Below are 22,425 nucleotides of genomic sequence, written 5' to 3'. Positions count from 1 at the left end.
TGGGACTCATGCAATCCTCTGATTGGTGCGCTTGAGGTTTGGCGTCATTTGATTGGCAGGTCTGCGCAATGGGCGGGGCCATGTGCTGCGCTACTAAGGGATTGTGGAAACTCTTTGATCGCCACCGACTACTGGACTTGGTGAAAGAAGGCTGTAGCAGTAACTGCTTTTAACATTTGGACTTTTCTCCGCCGTGTCAAGCGCTGTTCTTCTGTGAACCTTGGACTTGAGAATACCTTGCTTGACGCAGCAGCACATTTGTGTGAATTAGCGGCTCCGAAAAGAAACCATATCTGGTCAAAGTATTCAGCTGTCACATGCGCTATATATAGTGTGGGATAAGCGCTGTATGAAGTAAGTGAGAAAGACAGGCGCTCCGATACTAACACGCTTTGTTTTCCTCATCATTACATAGTCATAAGCATACAAATAAGTATATTAACAGGACTGAAGAAGCTCGGAGAAAATAAGCTATATTTATAATTGATTTATAATAATTTGGCTTGAGGTTGTGAATGATATATATTTTCTATGTTTTATCTTTATTTTACTAATGTCAATAGTTATGTTTCTGGTCTCTCATAGTAAGAATCAACACGCTTTTATTCAAGAATGCACCTTTATTAACTTTAGTGGAAAAGTATTTTGTGTGAGGAACTAGAAATGTGTATATAATAACTAGTTTATTGATTCAGGAAACCTAAACTAGAGGCTCCAAGTCAAGGCAGTGTGTTAATAATAAATTTGCATTTATATAGTATGTTGAAGTTTGCTGGTCATTGTCCTTGTCTATTGGATTCATCAAAGACAATGGAGATGGTGTGAAGAACAGATGCCAGCTGTCAGTTTGACAAGTTTTCTTCTCGTGTAGATGTAGGCCTATAATAATAAATTACTATAGATCATACTGTTTGTGTTTCTTTAAAATATATTCAGCATGTATTTTACAAGTCCAGTTTTCAAACAAAATATTTGGAAAAGAGACATTCAAAAGGTTTTAAATAGTAAAGCATAGACATAGTATTTGTGCTTTATCTGGTTGTTAAATGTTAGCAGTTAATGTGATGAAGTACACCTGTACTTCTCTCCTCTCCATAACCCATATGCTTTCAGTTTGCCCAGAATAATCCACTTAAATACTGTGGAAATCCCTTCTTTTTTAGTTTCTTCTGCCCCCTTCCTGCATTTTATCTTATTCACCATGTTCCGTAAAGAGATGGATAAATACCGGGATGTGGATGAGGATGAGCTCTTGCAGAAGCTCAGTGAAGAAGAGCTCAGGAGGCTAGAAGATGAACTCGAAGAGCTTGATCCTGATGTAAGTGCACTTAAAACAAATCTAAAATTGGACTTTAAGAGCTTCATAAAAGGAAACAATTCATAAATGTGCTCACACAGTTCATTTGTCTCGGAGTACTTTACAATATGAAAGGTTAAAAAAAAAAACTTCAAACAACCTGATCTGTAAATATGGTATTTAGACTATAAGATGTGTGAACGTTTTTAAGGGAGACCTATGTCTTGTGTTTTGTAGCGGGATTAGTTTCATCAGGCTGTTGTTTTAGTTTTGTTTGACTGAACTGCATTATTTTACACATAGTGGTGTTTGATTCTTTGTCTGCACTGTGTTGTTTGGTAGTGATGTTTGTTTGTTTGGACTGTGTATTTTTTTAATGTGTCTGGTTTGTTTATGTGGACTGTTTGTCTGGCCTTAGTTGTTCCCTAGTGTAGATTTTTTCGTCTGGACTGTGTTATTTCCCAATGTTCGTCCTTTACTGTGTTTTTATGTTTAATTTCTGTATTTACAGTTTGTTTGGACTGTTTTGTTTTATAGTCATGTTTGCTTGGCTGGACTGTGTTTTTTAAGTAGCTATAATGTTGTTTATTTAACTGGATGTTTTTTTTTCTGTCTGTACTGTGTTGTACAATCATTTGTTAGGTGTTGTTGTTTCAGTGGCATTTTTATTTATGAAACCCACTTTCTTCAATGTTTCAGTGTGCGGTTTCATTGTTATGTTTGTTTGGCTGGACTGGGTTTTTTGTTATGAATCATGGTGTTTGTTTGACTCGACTGAGTTGCTGCTTAGTCTGGTTTGAGAATCGTTTGAGAAGACTACTTGATTCCTGTTCTTTTTGTTTGTCTGGACTGTGTTGCATCACATTGGTGTTACTGAGTTTAGACTATCATGGTGAAGTCAGTTTGAAGGGTGCTGTGTTTTTAGGGAATTAAGTTGTTCTTTCTGTTAGTGTTCTTTTTCTCTCTCAGACCACAGTTTTATATTTGTTTTTGAGGAATCAGGTTTGACTCCAGCATCTAAGCACTTCTTGACAGATTTAGACAGAGGTAGGATAAATGTCCAGCAACAGAGTGGAGGGAGAAGATAATTTCTCCTCCCAAACTGAGATGTTCAGCCAGAGGTGCAGAAGTTTACCATAAATACTAGTGCTGGAGCAAAAGTTACTCTGCTCAAGTATAACAAAAATAAACAGTCCCCACCAAAGCAGAGCCTTTCCCGAAACACTAAACTGTGCTTGTAAATTTTGTAGTGGAAATCTCTACTTTAACGATTTTAAATGTCACTTTAGAATTAATCGGAGTCTCCATTTGCTCAATTTGATCTGCACTAAGAATAAACAATACTAAGGTGTCCTGTAAAGCTCTGTTCTCTCTGAAATGCTGCTGTGTGTTCTGGATTCTGTCATCGCATTTAACACGCACATACGTACACATCCCCCCGTTTGCTCTGTGGCTGATAGGCCCTGTCTTAGAAGAATGTTATCATTGATCTCTGTTTTCAAGGCGGTGGGGAGTTTGCCTTTTCAGTAAGTGGGTGCAAATGAGAATACCTGGGTTAAGTGCAGAAATCTCATATAGCCTGTAATAGTTGCAAAGAGGAAATTGATGGAAAAAGGCTCCTGTACCATGCCCAGTAATGGTATTAACTTAAGATACCAGATATGGCAAGTTTATATTTTACTGTAATGGACTAGTTTACCTTCTGTGTGATTTTTATGATATTTTGATGACAGATCTAATGTTCATAAATGATGTTGTTTTCAGAACGCACTGTTGCCAGCAGGATTCAGACAGAGGGATCAGACCAAGAAAGCTCCTACCGGTTCGTTCGAGAGAGATAACCTTCTCACTCACCTGGAGAAACAGGCCAAAGAGCATCCAGACCGAGATGATCTTGTTCCCTACACTGGCGAGAAAAGAGGTAAGAAGTGACTTAAATTTAGAACCATGGGCACTTTTGGAACTTTTAGGCATTGGAAATGATGCACATGAAGTGATATTAACTTTTTAGTTTTATTCACATATCACATCTCATTAAACAAGAACTAACATTTAATAAATTGTTTTAGAGGCAAAGTCTGATGTTGAAATGATGCTGCATATGTAATAATGAACGAAGGCATTTTTTTCCTTCTCTCTCCATCTGTGTGTAAATGTGTGTATGTAGGAAAAGTGTGGGTGCCTAAGACCAAAGTTGTTGACCCTATCCTGGAAGATGTCACTCTGGAGCCTGAACTAGAGGAGGCGCTATCTAGTGCTACTGATGCAGAATTGTGCGATATAGCAGGTACAATACAAATGTTAGCAATTTAATTCATGGAACAGCATTCCAAAACAAAATTTTATTAATTTTATTTTAAAATATGAATGTATTAGGATTAAGCACCTTCTGTTCACTCATTTTAATATTAAAGCATATTCAAATGAGTGAATCCATCTGTAATTTCATGGACTAATTTCCCCTTACTGTGTGTGTATCTCACCGTGTGCCTCTCTCTGGTCTGTCCTTTAGTTTTCTCCATTCCATTTTTACATCTTCATTCCTCATGTTCTCTGTCCACTCCCCTGCTCCATGGTTTCTAAGCCACGGATCATTCCAGTAGGTTTATTTGTAACATTGTATGCTGCTCTAACATTTCCAGAAAACTTCTTAAACATTAGTTCAGTATTTGAATGGCATGTTCAGCATATTTTGTTGTCTGCATGATGATTGTAAGTGTTATTTCAGGATTACTAAAAATTAAAATTCTGTCATTTACTTACCCTCATGTTGCTTCCAAACTTGTTTGACTATCTTTCCTCTTTTGAGACACCACAAAGAGCAACAACATTCTTCAAAATTGTTTTGTGTTTCATAGGGAAAAAAAAACTAAACCATACAGGTTTGGAGCAACAGGGTAAATAATTCATTTTTGTTTTTAGGTGAACTGGCGTGCAGCCGTGCACATGTCAATTCTCGAAACTGCGTATGCGAGTTTGAGCTCTTTTTCTTTCATAACAATGATGACTCATCCATGTGCGCTTAAGAAACATGGCTACCAAAAAAGGGGAACAAAGTTTTTCCTGCTGGCTAAAAAAAGCCTCACAACTGTCAAACACTAACTTGCTCTCATTTAGCATGACAGAGAGTTTTGTTTAAAATGAGGTAATTTTTTTTATTTGGGCTCATGTTTCAAAGACAGCAGGATTTAAGGAGTCGACTTATATGCACAGACAGAACTGAGCTTCATATGGGAATGAGGTTAGTTCAGTTGTCTTTGGCCCAGGGTCAACAATCAGATGCAGTATACATGCCAGACTCATAAATTGCACTTTCCTCTCAGCTCCCTATTCAGATGTTTTGCTGTACAGTTTAATTTTTTATTCTGCACTAGTTCATCTGATGGCATTACTGTTCTGCTTGAGATATTTTTCGTCAGGTATCTTGGAAAACGTGATTTTACATGATGTATATGTTATACATTTTCAAAACTTGACTGACATAAAATGCTTTTTTTGACATGATTTTTCCTCCTTTTTCTAAATTTGAAAGCCATTTTGGGCATGCACACACTGATGAGTAATCAGCAGTATTACGAAGCACTGGCCAGCAGTACTATCGTCAACAAACAGGGCTTGAACAGTAAGTGAATATTCAGTTGTCCTGTAATGTGTTTGTTTGATTTTTATGCTTTATATTTGAATAATTATTTATTGATCGAATTATAGATTACACTTAAAGGAATGGTTTCCTGGAAGAAGAAAATCTGCTGAAAACATACTTGCATTCTGGCCATCCAAGATGTAGATGAGTTTGTTTCTTCATCCAGACAAAAATGGATCTTCTGCAGTGAATGGGTGCCGTCTTAATGAAAGTTCAAACAGCTGATACAAGCATGACAGTGATGCTGTCTACACTGGATGAACTTATACAAGTAATCCAAATGACTCCAGTACGTCAATTAATGAAAAGCTAAACATGTGAAATAATTCCATAAAGACATTTTTAACTTTCAAACTTCAAATGCTTTTGGCAAAAAATACGAGTCCTCTATCTATATTGCTGTTTCCAGTGGAAAAGGTTGTTTTGTCTGAATCAGGAGAGAAATATTCTCAAATCAAGCACCATTTACAAGTGAAAATATGTTGGTGGATTTTCACATGAGAGTACAACAGGGGATGGACTTTTTGACTAGATGAAGCATTTTTATGGTTTATGGACTGGTATTTTGGCCACAAGTGACACTTGAAGTTAAAATGCCTTAATTTTCTATTTGTTTTTTTACAAACATGAGCTTTTGCTTCAAAAGTTGTTAATTGAAGGACTGGAGTCATATGGATTACTTGTGGATTATTGTGATGTTTTATCAGCTGTTTGAACTCTCATTCTGACGGCACCCATTCACTGCAGAGGATTCATTGGTGAGCAAGTGATATAATGCTAAATTTCTCCAAATCTGTTCAGATAAATAAAAAAATAAAAAAACTCATCTTGGGTGGCCTGAGGGTGAGTAAATTTTCAACAAATTTTCATTTTTGAGTGAACTATTCCTTTAAACATGCCTAAACAAACGCGTCTGCAGACAAATGATGCTAAACCTTCTATACTTAGTTGGAATCATTATTGCAATTCCTTTAAACAGCTGGTCTCCAAGTGAATTAGTGAAGTGTGTTTGAGCTATCATTCTATAAAAAATAAATGCATCTTAGTTTGATAGTTAATTTCTTTAAAGCATTCCTGTAGCTTAAACTGAAGAGCATGTCACTAGAATTGTCAAAATCATGGGTTCGATTCCCAGTGAATGCATGAAGTTAAAGAAAAAAAAGTATATTAATGTAAATAAGTGTAATGCAATGTCATATACATTTGTTATTGTAGCTTGGGATTGATGTGAATAGATGTATACAGTGTAGAGTTTTCAATGTGATATAGTATTTTGTTGTAGTTATAGTATTATATGGCCCTGAACCATATAATTTGTTGTAACTGAGAGTTGTATAATATAAACAGGCGTAATCCAGTGTACTCAGTATAAGCCAGTGCCAGACGAACTTCCCAATGACACAGATGTAGAGGAAACACTACAGAGAATCAAGAGAAATGATCCAGACCTTGTTGAGGTCAACCTAAACAACATCAAGGTGCCACTTTCACTCATTTATTTATACTGTACTCTTTGTTACATGGTGTCTTAATGTTTTGATGGTTTACGCCGTTATGTGGCCTCTCTGTTTTTTTGATGATCTGCAGAATATTCCAATCCCAACTTTGAAAGCGTATGCTGAAGTTCTCAAAGGGAACAGTGTTGTGGAGCGCCTGAGCATCGTTGGCACCAGAAGTAATGATCCTGTGGCCTTTGTGAGTTACATAAAGAAGCACAGCCATTCTCAAAATTCAGATTTTTCAAATATTTTTAAATACAATATATATATATATTTTTAAATAAGTTATATTTTCAAAAAAGAAAATGCAGCATGCAGCCCATCTAATATTTGGAGTTGTGACCTTGTTATAACAATTAAGCAATTTAATTTTCAATACATTTTCATTAATTTTAAGGCAAAAAGTACTACTTTTAGGCTGATTTGGAAAAAAAAATGCAGACAAAAAATGTTGCAATGCATTTTTTTTGAGGGGGGGGAAGAAATATGTCTATGTTGTTACTGAGATTTACTTCACCGAGTACACTATTAATCTACTGTTCTAACATTTGACTTTTAAAATGAACAATTTTATTCAGTAAGAATGCATTAATTGGATTCAAAGAGTTCTTTTTCAAATAAATGCTTTTTGAACTTTCTAAGAATCCTGAAATCATGTATCGTGGTTTCCACAAAAATATTAAGCAGCACAGCTGTTTTCAACGTTTTGAATTTTGACCTTTTGAACAGTAGTGTAGGTATTAAGGTGTAATGTTGTTTGGTTCCCAGGCACTAGCAGACATGCTGAAAGTGAACACCACTCTGAAGAGTCTAAATGTTGAATCAAACTTCATTACTGGAGCTGGAGTTCTGGCACTCGTGGAATCATTAAAGAGCAACACTACACTGCTGGAGCTAAAGATTGACAACCAGGTACACACACACAAACACACACACATACATACACAGACTAAAGTCATATGAGGCCTGAGCCATTATCTGTACTGATCATAGGAGTAGCAAAAGATGAGTTATTATAACCTGTGTGTTTATGTGTGATACAGAGCCAGCCTTTAGGTAATAAGGTTGAGATGGAGATAGCTAACATTCTGGAGAAGAACACTACTCTGCTGAAGTTTGGATACCACTTCACCCAGCAGGGCCCACGCTTGCGTGGATCTAATGCCATGATGAACAACAATGATTTGGGTAAGAAACACACACCCTGAGAGAGATGAGTTTGGTATTTGTATGTGTATGATGTTAATTGCGTATATTTGTTGAAATATGCATAACTGTGTGTTTGTATGCTGGTTTTGCTGAAATGGGTACACTACCATTTAACAGTTCGGTATGTGGGAGATTTTTTAACATTTATTTGGTCAAAAATGCTACTAAAAATAATATTGTCAAATATTGTGTGTCACATGATCTGTCAGAAATCAGTCTAATATGCTGATTTGCTCTAATAATTTTATAGTTCTTTGATGAATCGAAAGTTTAAAAGAACAGCATTTATATTAAATAGGAAGCTGTCACTTCTGATCCATTTATTGCAGCCTGATTGAATAAATGTATTAAAAGGAGTATATGTATTGCTGTTGTCATGCCATGTATGTATTTCCAGCACGTGTAGTTCGGTCGGACTCAGATGGCGCGATCACATTCACTCTGTCAGTCCCTGAGCTGGAAAGAGCCTTCTGTAAAAAGTTCAAGTTCACAACGAAACCCAAGTAAACAGAGTCTCCTTCTCTCCCTCTGGGCACTACCTGCTGTCTTTTCGCAATCCTTCAAACCTCTGGATCCTTTTGAACTTTTGTACTGTTCCTCAAGCTACCTTCTGCCACTTCGCTACTGCATTTTTCTCTGTCAAAGTGAATTCAAAACCTGTCTCTTTCCATTATCTGGTTATTTCTCAATTTGTTTGTTTGGCTATCTAATGTTTTCTTCAGGTTTTAAGGTTTAGTCTCTACTTTCTTCTGCATCAAGAGAGCATTCTTATGCCAACTCTACTAAAATATTATAGAAAATGTCCTCCAGCTAGCTGTGCATGTAGTTCATCCAAAATGTTTAAATTTGGTGTCTTTTTGACTTCCTTCTATGCAGTGCAAAAGAAAAATTACCAGAATGTCTCAATAAAAGTGACTGAGCTACAAAAAGGGCAAAAAGCACCATAAAAGTTGCCCATTTGTCTTGTACTCTATATCCCAAACGTTTTTTGAATCCTATAAAAACTGCTCTTTGAAAGAGGTTGAGTGTCTTTTATAAGTCTTTTTAAAAAGAATTTTACTTTTTAAAATATTTTCAGTGTTTCATTTATTTGAAAAATATTAAAACATTTTAAAAACCAATGTGGGGTCAGCAGAAATGCAGACAGGACAAATAAAAGTCTAAAACCCCGAAGCAAAATAAAAAAACCCAAAACATAAAATTTTAATGGTCAAGGTATTTGTAGAATGTTATAATGAAAACAGTTTCCTCATTATTTCACATTTTTATGTCCTCAAAAGTGATCAACTCTTTTTTTTGTTTTTGTGTGCAGTAAGAAAGAGAAGGCTTGAAGGAGGACCCATCTTTCCTAAATGTCGGACAAACGTGTAGCAGCATCAGGAACCCTCTATGGCCTGGGACCTGCATCACACCCCATCTCATCCCATATCCTCCCATCATTTCTGTCCCTTTCACAGATAACTCACAAAATCATCTAAAAGAAACATTAAATTCAGAAAGCCCCAGATCTGCAAACCCAAAGGTACCACCCTCTGTTTACCAGACACATAGTTACTCATGACGGACTGTTTTAAAAATGTGTAAGCTACCTGCCATAACATTAGCAGGGAAAAATCACCTACTTGGATTGATGGAAGCAGTAAAGATGAAATTTATCACTATGTTCTCAGTTGACATTAATCTTCACAGCCAGCCAGCCATTTTGCAGTGTTTGGATGCACACCAAGAGCATCAAACTTCAAACTTGACTGATTGTAGCTGTGGTTTTGCCTTCTCCAGGCCAGTTCTCACACACATCGCGTAGAAGCATGTAGTGTGTGTTTTTTGGGATATGCTATAATTTTGACCTGTTCTTCTGGGTTTAACAACTGGTAAATTATCTTAAATTTACCTTTAAATTACCTTTAAATAACTGGCAATACCTTTATTGGTCACTAGACAACAGTATAAAACCTAAGCTCTGTGTATTTGCACCGCTCCAGTATATTTATGAAATTATTTATATATTTTATATTCTATGTTTGATGAGGGAAATTCTCTTCTTCATGTTTAGGGCAAGTTGTGTTTCATTTTACACAACTAGCAGTAATATCTCTCATATTATAATGGTCTCTCTCTACGATAACCACTTCTCATTAAATGATTGTGATTGATGTGTACACAGTGTTTTCTATAGTCTTCCTCATTAAATGCTTTTTTTAAGTGAGAATCATAACACACAATAGAAAACTTATCATAAAACGATATGCGGTATTGCCTATGCCTGCTCTCATAAAGTCATTTCCAGGTTATATTTCACCCAAAATCAAAAGAAATTGTATATTAAGAAAATCTGAAAATGAGTTCTAGTTTTAGGATTTTGTCTGATTTCTCATTACAGTAATAAATATATACACAGTATAACAAAAAGTACACTAGGTCTTTAATTATTTCAGCTGCAAACTGTATTTTCTAATTATATATTGTTATAAACAGATTATTGTGCTTATACAAGTAAAGTCTATATGTGTTAAATAATGTTTGCAGTTTTTCCTTTCTGAAAACAATAGGCTGTATCGTGATTCCATGCTTTCATCCCCAAATTTAAGACCTTAAATTATTAACATATTCGATTAGGATATGCTCCAAAAATTATTTTACAGTTTGCACACATCTATTTTTAGGTGCAAATGAAAGTTACGAATGAAATGTTCGCATTGCTGAGCTCTTGTACAGGAATGTACAGTATATTTAAAATTGCACTGAATTATTTTAACAATACAATTATTTTGCTAAATATAATTTCTTTTTGATGCATTTTGATGGAGAAGTGAACCCTGGTCATTTCTTGGCAGTTTTCCTGAGACTGGGCATCATTTGCGATCTGTCATGTGCAGTGATTTAGCAGGGGGTGTGTGTTTCTTAGATATTTGTTGTCCGTGATCAGGCCTTACTCTCTTCACACTGTTCCAGCATAGTAAAAGACAGTATGTTTTATGGATGTAAACATTTTTCTACTGTTTAAAGGACAGAGCATTTATAGGACTTTTGGGGTCATCATCTTGTTCAAAACCAAAAAGGGAAAATTCACTGTTGATTGTCTTGTCCTGTGTTCGGACGCAGGCCCATAATCATTGCCATAGAGTGCCTGGGCTGGTGCACACATGTACATTTTGTTAGTGCACCTTACTGTATTTGGTTTATTGAGTTAATAAAGACTGAAAACGTTGTGTGGAAATGTTGCCCTTTGCAGAAACCTTTTATTTTTTTAACCACATTAATAGCTTTGCATCAGGAATACTATTTAAATATTTATATGCAGAAGATTAAAATGTTTTAGAATGATCAACAGTGCCACTTTGTGGTCTGTTTTTTTAATAGTGGCTGCATAATACCAAGAATATGAAGACTTTATATGTGTAACATCATTTGTGGCTTTGTACTTTCTTCAGAAGTTTAATCTAAAATTTATATAAATTTTTATTATTAACTATACACTAGAAGCTATGAAATTGCTGGTTAAAGTAAAGAAAAAATTCAGATTTTTAGTTTACTGCAGTGACAAATCAATTGTTAACATGCAAGTATACACTACTGTTCAAAAGAATGGTAAGATGTTTGAATATTATTGAAAGATTTTCATGAATGTTATGCTCACCAAGGCTGCATTCATTTGTAGAAAAATACAATAATACTGTAAAATCTTAATACAAATGAAAATATCTTTTTTTTTTATTTTCAAATATTTTAATTTATTCCTGTGATGGTAAAACTTTTTTTTTTTTTTTTTTTTTTTTTTTGTGGAATACATGATACATTCATTTTCCCAGCATTTTTTGATGAATAAAAAAAATGCTAGATGCAAATGATTATCAGAGTCTTCCACTTTTTTAATCTGGGAAAGTAAAATAACATGAGAATTTATTTTATCAATTTAATGGATCATAGCTGAATGAAAGTATTAATTTATTTCCAAACACCCACACTTCTGAAAAGTATTACTATTAACTTTAGTTCATAAAACCTGCAGGTATAATATTACACGACATAAATCATGTTAACTACACATTTTCCTTTCGAATATTGCAAATTCCGTTAATTGCTATTTTTTAGTATTGAAACACCAAAACTGGGTATATGTGATTGGTTTATTACAATGCCATGTACCCAACATATCTTAAGACAGACATATCACTTTTATTTTTAAATCATCAGAGCCATTCATACACTCTTACGATTTTATTTTTCGTTTTACTGCAAGCCAAGCAAACAGAATACGTTATTATTGCTGAGAATGTTGTAGATCACAGGCTGTAGACCAGAGAAATTACAGTCCATTCGAAATACACGGAGTGTCCCTGTGAAACTTAGTTTCAATCTTAAAATCAGAAATCTTCGTAAATTCAGAATCTGTCATAAAGCACAAAAACAGTGCGAGAACGCAGTCTCGACAACACTGTTAAACTGAATTGAGGCATTAAATGTTCCAGACTGATGAAACTACAGTGCAAGTGTGACAAGATTCGCCAGAATGAACTAAATGTACAAAGTAGTTGTCATTTAGCTTACAGCGTGGGAGAATGTTATTGCCTTCTTTATCTGATGTGAGCACACAAACACTATGGACACATGCAAGACCAGAATGTCTTCAACCAAGTACTTTTTTCCTCTTATCGAACGCTAAATCTTACCGATTGGTGATACAAAACAGTGGAATAGACACTCGAACAATTCATGCATATATATTGCTTTTTACGTATTGAATAAGAAATAACTGCCGAAGAGATGATATGATTCAGGTTTCCCTGTAAAGATCAAATATGGCTTATATTCTGATAATTAACCCCTCTTGCTTGATTGATTGATCTGTCACTAATATCTAAAGCTCCTCGCGAATTGAAATGTGTGAAAGGTAAATGGTGTAGTCAGTGTTTTGCTCTAGTGTTCTCTCTTCTCACCGAAGTCAGTACACGTTTAAATAATATCTAAAGCTGCGTGTGCTTGAGATTATTTAGGGAATTACTTCTTCAGCATGTCCTGCAGCGGGCCCGGTAAATACTTCATCACCGTGTCCATGATGTTTTCCTCCTCCTCGTCATCCCCACAGCCAGATGGTACTGCTTTCTTTGGACGGGTCAGACTGCCTTCGCTCGCCTGCTCCATCGCCGCCTGCGCCTCTGCTTCAGCCTCCTCGCGTTTCTTAATGCCATACTGTTGCACAAACAGAGATGTTACAAAGCTGAAATTAAAAATGCTTAAAGGGTTAGTTCGCCCCAAAATGAAAATTCTGTCATTAATTACTCACCCTCATGTCGTTCCAAAGACTTTAGTTCATCGTCAGAACACAAATTACTATAGTTTTGATGAAATATGAGAGCTTTCTGACCCTCCATAGACAGCAACGTAACTACCACGTTCAAGGCCCAGAAAGGTAGTAAGGACATTGTTTAAATAGTCCATGTGATGTCAGAGGTTCATCCTCAACATAGAAGAGAAGAATTGCTGAATAAAGTCGTTATTTTTGTTTTCTTTGCACACAAAAAATATTCTTGTAGCTTTATAAAATTGAGGTTGAACCTCTGACGTCACATGGACTATTTAAACAGTGTCCTTACTACCTTTCTGTGTCTTGAACGTAGTAGTTACGTTGCTGTCTATGGAGGGTCAGAAAGCTCTCAGATTTCATCAAAACTATATTTTGTGTTCTGAATAGGAACAAAGGTCTTACGGGTTTGGAACGACATGAGGGTGAGTAATAATCAATGACACGATTTTATTTTTTGGGTGAACTATCCCTTTAAAGTAAAGAAACTGAGATAACGTTTATGCTTGTCTATACACTTTTGAGTCAAACATGTCTAAACATTTGAATCATATACTGAATGATTGCTGTGCTCATATACCATGATATTTACATGGTACTTTAGAAAATATCATAGTACTACCGTGATGCAATGACATACAATTTTGCCAAATATTTTAAGAACTTACTGCAAATTGTGTGCCTTATTTTCTTTGAGTAATAATTTTTACATCTTTCTAATAATTTAAACATTTTAAAAGAAATTAAAATTCTGTCATCATTTGCTCACCCTCGTGTCATTCTAATCCTGTATGACCTTGTTTTTAAAAAAAAAATGTAATGTACATTTATAACACAATACTTTGTTTTATTACCTTGGCATTTGATTACAGAAAACTAGTTAATGCTTCTGCACAGTTACAGTAGTTGAGGGAGTGAAAGCAGATTTGACATCTTTCCCTCTTCCAGTTCACATAATCAATCTTGCAATATATATATTTTTTCTCTTTTGAAGAGCATATAGAAATGCTATTACAGATTTTTTTATTTTCCTATTGGAGTAAATGGGAATGCAAAAATTATATTTGTTGTAGATTCTGTTTATCACTGTTAACCATAAGCTTCTGAGGCCTTGTCCACAGGAAATGTGAATAGAGTCCATAGAAGATATTTAGTTTTGGTTTCAGTGGATTTTAGTTTTTGTCCATATAATGGAATTCAATGGGAACAGAAACTGTTTGGTTAATGACATTCTTCGAAATATCTACTTTTATGATCCACAGAAGAAACAAAGTTACAAAGTTTGGAATGATGTGAGGATTAGTAAAGGATGACAGAAGTTTCATTTTTGGATGGACTATCCCTTCAACTAGATGAAAAAAAAAATATTGACAATATTGAAAATTGAAAAAATAAAGTTGACTTCAGAAGGTTTGGGGAGCCAATAAGGATAGCTAATGATCATTTTCCAAAAAGCAGAGATCTGATCATGATGATTGTTCTCTCTAACCTTGTCTCTGATGCCCTGTCTTATGGCTTCCCGCTCTGCTTCCATCTTGGCGTGTTTGGCCTTCCTCTCCTCCTCTTGCTGTCTCAGAGCTTCCTGTCTCTCTTCTTCCTTCTCTTTTTCTGCTTCAGGATCTTTATCCTCATCTCCTCCCAACATTTTACCAACATCAGGGGGGCCTCCTGCAAACACATAAGAGATTCAATAAAGAATATAAATGACAAACAACTTATGTAAATTGGGTTTTTTAAAAGATGACTGGATGCAATTATAAAAACGATGTGCAATTGCACTATTTATATTACCTGTTCGTACAACGGATAAGGCCTAGATATTTATATATTAAGCTAGATATTTCCAATTATTAAGCAAACATGTAAGTGTGTACTATTTATAGTGTATATTAGACAATATGTTGAAACTTGATGTAAAGCTGATATGATAAACCTAACTATACAAACTTTTCATAGAAGAAAATGACATAAATACACTACCAAAATTGGTACGTTTTTATAAAAAAAGCAATGATAAAAGGTTATATGGTAAAAAAATTATCTATTTGAATGTTTTTTAAAATGTAATTTATTTCTGTGATGTAAAGCTGCATTTTAAGCCTCAGTACTCCAGTCTTCTGTCACATGATCCTTCAGAAATCATTCCAATATGCTGATTCAAGAAACATTTCTAATGTTTATCAATATATTTTTGTGTAAATCTTAATATTGTATGAATCAAATTAATGAATCCTTGCTGATTAAAAGTATTGATTGAAAAAAAAAAATCTCCCAAGCCTTTGGTGGTAATGAAATTTCATTGGTTTTCTATAAACTAAAAAAGACTATGCCAATTTATCTGCAAAAACTGATGACAAGAACAAAAGTCAAAAAAGACCAACCAACTCAGCAAAACAAAGTTAACTTGTAAATAATAGATTCACCACAGCAGGGCAAGACATGTGGAGGCACACATACACATTCCAGAGCATCTGAGAAAAATATCAGTTGACAAATCTGTCCAACCGCTGGAAGAAGTCCTGTTCACTGGATTAAACAGAGCATCCTAGCAGGAACAGGAATAATTCATGGGTTGGTCACAGTCCTGGGGAGGCCACACCATGCCTCAACACACTTACAAAAATATACAGAGGGAATGTCACTTTGCAAAAGTCCTGGCCACCATCCTCATGCATGCCTCTAGTAGTACACAGAGGACATCACATTCAGATCTCCCAAGCAAAGTCTGGAATGCGATATGCGACAATAATCTGGCTTTGTGTGATTTGTGCTACATATTGAAACCCGCAGACACAGATCAAATTCTGTGGTCTGGCTCTCGCCACCCGCTGAAACACAAACTCTACATCATCAGAACATTACACCACAAGGCGAAGAATGTACTAACAAGTCCAATATCAAGGAGCAAACTCATCAAGAATGCTCTGAAAGCCTGTGGCAATGCAGAACGGGCCTTTGTTAAAAGCCAAGATGTCCAGCAAAAACACACAGAAAAAGAAAAACACTGTTACACTGTGTGTGGACGAATTGGCACAAAACTTTCAAAGGATCTTCAGTAAATACAACATTCTAGACCCGATTAGGTAACACTTTATAATAATAAATCATTAACAAAAATGAATTAAATGTGATTAAATGTTTAATTCATATGATCATGGACTTCTTAGAAATCTACAGATCATTTTTAAAAGATGTTCTACAATTTTTAAAAGTTTTTGTTAATGTACAACATTTTTGCTGCTATGTGATATGGGTAATGTTTGGTGGTATGTGTATGTTTAAAGTGGTTTAAGTGTAGAGTGAACACGGTTTAATTTGTAGCATTAGCCAAAAATACATTGTGGGTCAAAATGATCGCTTTTTCTTTTATGCCAAAAATCATTAGGATATTAAGAAAAGATTATGTTCCATGAAGATATTTTGTAAATTTCCTACCATAAATATATCAAAACTTAATTTTTGATCAGTAATATGCATTGCTAAGACCTTAATTTGGACAACATTGAAAGGCGATTTTCTCAATATTTTAATTTTTCGAAGTAAATTTTAGATTTTCAGATAGTTGCATCTCAGACAAATATTGTCCTATCCTAACAAACCATACATCAATGGAAAGTTTATTTATTCAGCTTTCAAATTTATATATCTCAATTTCAAAATAATTACCCTTCGTGGTCCAGGGTCACATATTTTAAAAAGTGCATGATTGTATGAGCTGAACATTTATCGTTGACATTATAGGTGTGATATTTGTAAGTTGTGTGTATTTGTTTATGTATATTGTGCCTTTTAGTGTCTGTATATGCTATTGAGTGTCTGTTTTTTTTTCAGTGTATATTGTTGTATGTATATGGAAACCATGTTTTTGACTCCTGTGAGTTAATTTGGAGCATATTGCATTTTTTATTTTTCAGTGTATATTGTTGTATGTATATGGAAACCAGAAATGGTGAAAAACAAAAATTTTACCAATTTGGGTTGACTCCTGTGAGTTAATTTGGAGCATATTGCATTTTCCCTTTCCGCTTTTGTACCTCTCAACAGATGGCATCAAAATGGTTCTCTGTCTGAAACGTTAAACCAAAGCTGCTAATTTTTTCGAGTTTATGATTGAAGACTCGCTGTCACTAATGTATTGTGTTTTGAAATATCTATTTTTGGGACGGTTAGGGCAGCTGGTGCTCTTCACATTGTCCTCTGCTTCATTCAGCTGCTCTGTGGCCCCGGTCCAGCGGTGACATCAGCCTTTCTACTTTAAACACACTCGGGCTCGAGTCTGAAAGCACTGAAGCAAATATTTGAACTGCATGGCCATTTGGGCATCCACATCACAGGACCACACACAAACAAGCTTTCACATAACAGCATAGTGAAGGTCAGAGATGGTCCATTATTATATGAATATACTGTGGTGGTGCCGCTGGCCTAAATGATAACAAATATAATCACGCACAATGGTATTTATGTGATATTGCATGGTATTTCAAAGAATTCCATGGCATGTTCCACAAATAGGGTACACTTTGTTTTTCCAATATATATTAGAGACACATATGTTTTGTGTTGTGATACTTATTAGACGTGTTTTCTAAACTATTATATTACATAAAATTAACCTAATCTCATTTCAGAGATCTTGACCCTTTGGATTGAACTATTAAATACAGTAATGTCATAATTCTGGCAAACCGTTGAGTTTATTGTGCATTGTAGTAAAACTAAAAGTGTTGTGAATCAAATTTTAACAAACAAAATAAAATAAAATAAAAAAAAAGAATTTTTAGCTGTTACGCAATGCAACCCTGTTACCACATGTCTTTCCCCATTACAAAATATGTAACATTATTGGTGACACTCAGGAAGTGGACATTTTCTATGCCATGACAAATAATAAATGAATAAAATGACAAACAAATAACATCTCTAAATTGTCTTAATTATTTGTTGTGGTACTCTTGATAATGGTGGTAGATGGTAACTCGGGGGAAAAGAATTGTAGAATAAAGTTGTTATTTATTTATTTTTTGTCGCACAGAAAGTATTCTTGTAGCTTCATAAACTTACGGTGGAACCACTGATGTTACTTGGACCATTTTGTCAATGTTCTTGTTACCTTTCTGGGCCTTGAACTTGGCAGGACCCTTGCTGTCTATGGAGGGTCAGAAAGTTCTTGGATTTCTTCAGAAATATCTTAATTTGTGTTCCGAAGATAAATGAATGTCTTTGGAATGACATGAAGGTGAGACGGAATTTTCATTCTTGGGTGGACTATCCCTTTCACCACTCAACTCTGTTACCCAAGAGAAAAGCACCTGGTCCTGAATTTGCAACAAAATTTGCAAACCTGTTATCCATATGCCATAGTATGCCATAGTTCATTGTCATTTTATTACATTTGATATAATTCTTTTTTTATAATTGCTGCTCATACTGCTCAACATTCAGTCATGGGCTGCTGCACGCAGGAGATCCTAAACGCCAAATACTGTCGCTTTAGACAGTAGCACAACGTTCTCTCTCCGGTGCGTTAAGTTGAAGATCGAATGACTTCCAAGGAGCGCGCACGTGACCACTGCTGCAGCACTACAGCACTGACTTTCATTCATTCTAACTTCCGATCTCCCAACGGGAATATATACACTCACCTCCCATAGCTGCCTTCAGCAGGAAATTCATGATGGCTTTTCAAGTGTTCCTGTCCTTGTACTTGGCACTTCAAATGTATGAGACCAGAGATCGTACAGCCAGATCTGCAAACAAAATGAACACTGGTTTTATTATTAATAATGATAGCCTATATAATAATAATAATAATGATGTTAATAGCAGAAGAGATGATAGCCTACTGCAGCTCAATAAAACATGCACATGAACAACTTGATCGGAACGTTTTGTCCTTCAGCTCACAAGGTGCAATGTGAAACCAGTTTTGCACATGTATTTTCTTTCAGCGCTGCATGGTCTTCGAGCAAAAATGACACAGTAAATATCATTCCTATCTTCCACAGTGACAGATAATCAAATCCCTCCGTGCGGCTGATGCTGATAGCGACAATCAGGCTGTGACAATATAAACCCCATTGAGCAGAGCTAGTTTGATTCATTTGCGTTACTGTCTATCACCACCGTGAGTATTTTAGATAGAAAATATACCTATGAACTTCCGGGGGTCAGAGATCGAGAAGGTAACTTTGGACTTATATCGACCAATGACTTTCTTAATCCAGTTCAGGACAGTGCATTTAGTCATATGGCCCAAGCTCACCAGGATCTCTGCAAAGTGTTTTCGTTCCGAATTCGACCTCAGTAGTCTTGGTGCATTACCTAACTTGAACCCCCTCCGCAAGGCTCAGCTCTATCTAGCACACAAGCCGCTTTCAGCACCACCTTCGCTGGACAGCACCTGCTCGTGACCCGCGAACGTGCTAATGTGAGACGCTTTTGGCGTGACTTTAGTTTGACAGCACCGCGAAGGAAGCGGGCAATCGCGCCGATAGGGAAGTTGACGTGGGCCAGTTGTGGAGGATGTGTATTATTAACCCGCTATGAGCATCCCTGAATCTCCAGGCGTCTCTTCCTGCTCGCCCAGCGCCTGTCAGAGCGTTAGCCAGGGGAACTGCAACCGGAACGCAAGACGGTGAAAGCCCTGTGCATCACACGCAGCCTTTTTCCATCAAAACATCCCACGTCCCCAGCCGGTGAGAGGAGCAATTGATTGGAGGTGCCGGTGGGAAACACGCCTCTGCCAGTGCTTAGCAGCTGACCCCTCCACTACTGTTGAAAGCTTCGTATTAACAGATGCTGTCAGACCTGGAGACTTGTACTTCTCTTAAGAGAAAGTGCTGATTCAGAATCTGTGGCTCAGACTGGGCTTGCCCTTTACAGGTACAACTCATCCACATTACACCACACCATGGCCCGTAGCAAAATGACAATTCTTTTGAAAGAAATAATACTTTTATTCACAAAGGAGGCAATAAACGCATCAATAGGAAACATTTATAGCGCAAAAGTTTACTATTTCAAATGCTGTTATTCCCGAAAGTTCTATTAGTCATCAAAAAATCCTGAAAAAAAAGATCATGGTTTCTGTACAAAAATATTAAGCAGCATAACTGTTTTCAACATTGATAATAATAAGAAATGCTACTTAAATTCAGCAAATCAGAATGATTTCGTAATGATCAACTGACATGGAAGTCTGGAGTAATGGATACAAAAAAAAAAATCAGTTTTGCCATTGCAGGATTTAATTAAAATATATACTAAAATAGAAAACAGTAGTTTTAAAATATCACTGTTTTTATTTGGGAAGCAAATAAGACACATCTTTAAAAAAAAAATAATAATTTAAAAATCGTACAGATCCCATAATAATAATAATGACAATAATAATAAATGGTAACACTTAAAAATTAGAAAAGAGAAGTTAGTTCTGAGAAAAGCTCTAGGTTAATTACTTTTTTTGGTAAATAAATTAATTTTGGACAATTCATTTAAAGTATGCAGAAATAAACAATCACAATAAAATGCATGTTTTAGATGCCGTTTTGCTATTTCAGCTTTACACATTTGGCAATTACTTTAAGTGCTCTTCATTTACAAATTGGATGCACATGGTCACCTTTCCCATTCAAAAAAAATAAATAAATAAATAAATAAATAGCTAAGAAAAATACAGGCATTTATATTCATGCCAGAACATAAAGTGGTATTTAGCAGGTGCTTTTTATCCAACGCATCTTGCAGTAGAAGTAATTAGCAAAGAGGCAATACATTTAAGCATAAAAATGTGATTTTTCAAGATGTTTATGCAAAAAGCTGTCTGACACCAGAAAGAATAAATATCCAGTAAGACCTTAGGGACATAGTCACCTTTTAGCTGAGGACACGCCACATGACTCTGCATGATTCAAACACACCCTCGCTCTTAGGGCAACACTGCAGTGCGCAAAGGTTCTCCCTGCAGTCATAACACCTCCCTGTTGCTGTAGTGTTGTTAAAAACTGGGCTGATGCAACTGACCCATGAAAAGGTTTAGTATTTCGGTGTTCTCTCTGCAGAGAGGAGACAGCATATTTACCAAACTGAGAGGGTTACAAGCTCAAAACAAAACAAAAAAAGTATTTCTTTAGAATGTCTCTAAAAGCAAAAAGAGTGGACAGCAGTAAACACAGTTCAGCTTCTCTTTTTTTTTTTTTTTTTTTTTTTGCAAATAAGCAACCATCTATTTTCTTTTATTTCATTTATCACGCAAATCAATTCCCACATCTGAATTTGACAAAGAAGGTATATAGTGGGTCCTTAAATCAAGCACTGAACAGAAAGGCCTGCTGAGATCATCAGTTGCATTGATCGTGAATGTAGATCAATATTGAAGGACTGAGAGAGAGAGAGAGAGAGAGAGAGAGAGAGAGAGAGAGAGAGAGAGAGAGAGAGAGAGAGAGAGAGAGAGAGAGGGGAAGGATGCTTTATGGTCCAACTGTTTTCTGCTGTACTTTTTATTCTGTGAGCATTTATCTCTTCTGGACTGCAGCCAAATGGGAAACACTGATTTATTCGCTCTCAGCACAGAGAGCTGAGTGGACAAAACGAGGAGAGAGCAGAGCAGAGGAGAGACTCTGATTACTGAAGAACTGAAGGTGAAGAATAGGAGGGAGAGAGAAATGTGTTTAAAATGTCTTGTAAACACCTCACACAGATCATATTCATCTCTGCCATCTCTGTTCCGCTTGGTAGAGCGTTCCTGAAGAGTTATACGTGGCATTCCCCGTTTACGCTTGTCATTATGACTGCAACAGTAAAGAAAGGAGGGACAGGATGAGGAAACAGATAGGCTATTTTTGCCAGACTGAATGAATGAACAAAAATAGTCAGTCAAAAGTCAAAAATAAACCTGTTCTTATTTCAAGTGTGACAAACTGAAAATCTTTTTAATTAGTCAGCCTGTTTATTTGTCACATACTGTTACTTAATTTGCTTATTTGTTCCAGCAGTCCCTGTTGTTATTTAGTACCCTTATTAATCTTACTTGTATTTTTTTTATTAAAAAGTAGTCATTCTGACTCTACTAGTAACAAATTAATATTTACAAGTAAAACTAGAATAGGCTACAGTTTGAAACCTTCCAATATTGGCAAGCTGAAAATGTACTCACCTTCAGGCCATCCAAGATGTGAACTGTTTCAAATAAATTAAGCATTACATTACTTGCTCACCAATGGATCCTCTGCAGTGAATGGGTGCCGTCAGAATGAGAGTCCAAACAGCTGATAAAAACATCACGATAATCCTCAAGTAATCCACACCACTCCAATCCATCAATTAATGTTTTATTAAGTGTAAAGCTTTGTGTTTGTAATGAAAAAAAATCGTTATTAAGATGTGTTTAACATCAAACTGTTGCTGAAATATGAGTCCTCTACCCTTAATTTCTTTCAGTGAAAAAATTATGTTGTCTAAATCAGTAGAGAAA

At 35.7% G+C, this 22,425-nt stretch overlaps 2 protein-coding genes across 5 annotated transcripts; one reads left to right on the top strand and one right to left on the bottom strand.

The window, feature by feature from the left end:
* Positions 1-87: 87 nt before the first annotated feature.
* Positions 88-10,869, top strand: LOC109094604 (tropomodulin-1-like). Of its 2 annotated transcripts, XM_019108322.2 has the most exons (11): positions 88-354; positions 1,164-1,318; positions 3,062-3,218; positions 3,465-3,584; positions 4,830-4,919; positions 6,288-6,418; positions 6,528-6,635; positions 7,208-7,351; positions 7,483-7,627; positions 8,046-8,151; positions 8,961-10,869. In XM_019108322.2, exons 2-11 carry the CDS (start codon positions 1,202-1,204, stop codon positions 8,977-8,979), a joined length of 1,137 nt encoding a protein of 378 aa, XP_018963867.2. In that variant the 5' UTR covers positions 88-354; positions 1,164-1,201; the 3' UTR covers positions 8,980-10,869. The 2 variants fall into 2 exon arrangements, with proteins under 2 accessions (XP_018963867.2, XP_042572744.1); XM_042716810.1 differs by lacking the exon at positions 8,046-8,151.
* Positions 10,870-11,851: 982 nt separating this feature from the next.
* Positions 11,852-19,360, bottom strand: LOC109094614 (complexin-1-like). 3 transcript variants are annotated; one of them, XM_019108347.2, is made up of 4 exons: positions 19,216-19,360; positions 18,596-18,700; positions 14,440-14,618; positions 11,852-12,838 (listed from the first exon to the last, which is right to left on the bottom strand). In XM_019108347.2, the coding sequence occupies exons 2-4, from the start codon at positions 18,624-18,626 to the stop codon at positions 12,647-12,649; spliced, it is 402 nt and encodes a 133-aa protein (XP_018963892.2). In that variant the 5' UTR covers positions 18,627-18,700; positions 19,216-19,360; the 3' UTR covers positions 11,852-12,646. The 3 variants fall into 3 exon arrangements, with proteins under 3 accessions (XP_018963892.2, XP_018963884.2, XP_018963899.2); XM_019108339.2 differs by having other exon boundaries at positions 19,116-19,347; XM_019108354.2 differs by lacking the exon at positions 19,216-19,360 and adding an exon at positions 18,797-18,819.
* Positions 19,361-22,425: the final 3,065 nt, after the last annotated feature.

Source organism: Cyprinus carpio, chromosome B1 (assembly GCF_018340385.1).
Source record: "Cyprinus carpio isolate SPL01 chromosome B1, ASM1834038v1, whole genome shotgun sequence".
NCBI lineage: Eukaryota > Metazoa > Chordata > Actinopteri > Cypriniformes > Cyprinidae > Cyprinus > Cyprinus carpio.
The sequence above is the reverse complement of the archived record's forward strand: the minus strand, read 5'-3'. Positions and strand labels throughout refer to the sequence as shown.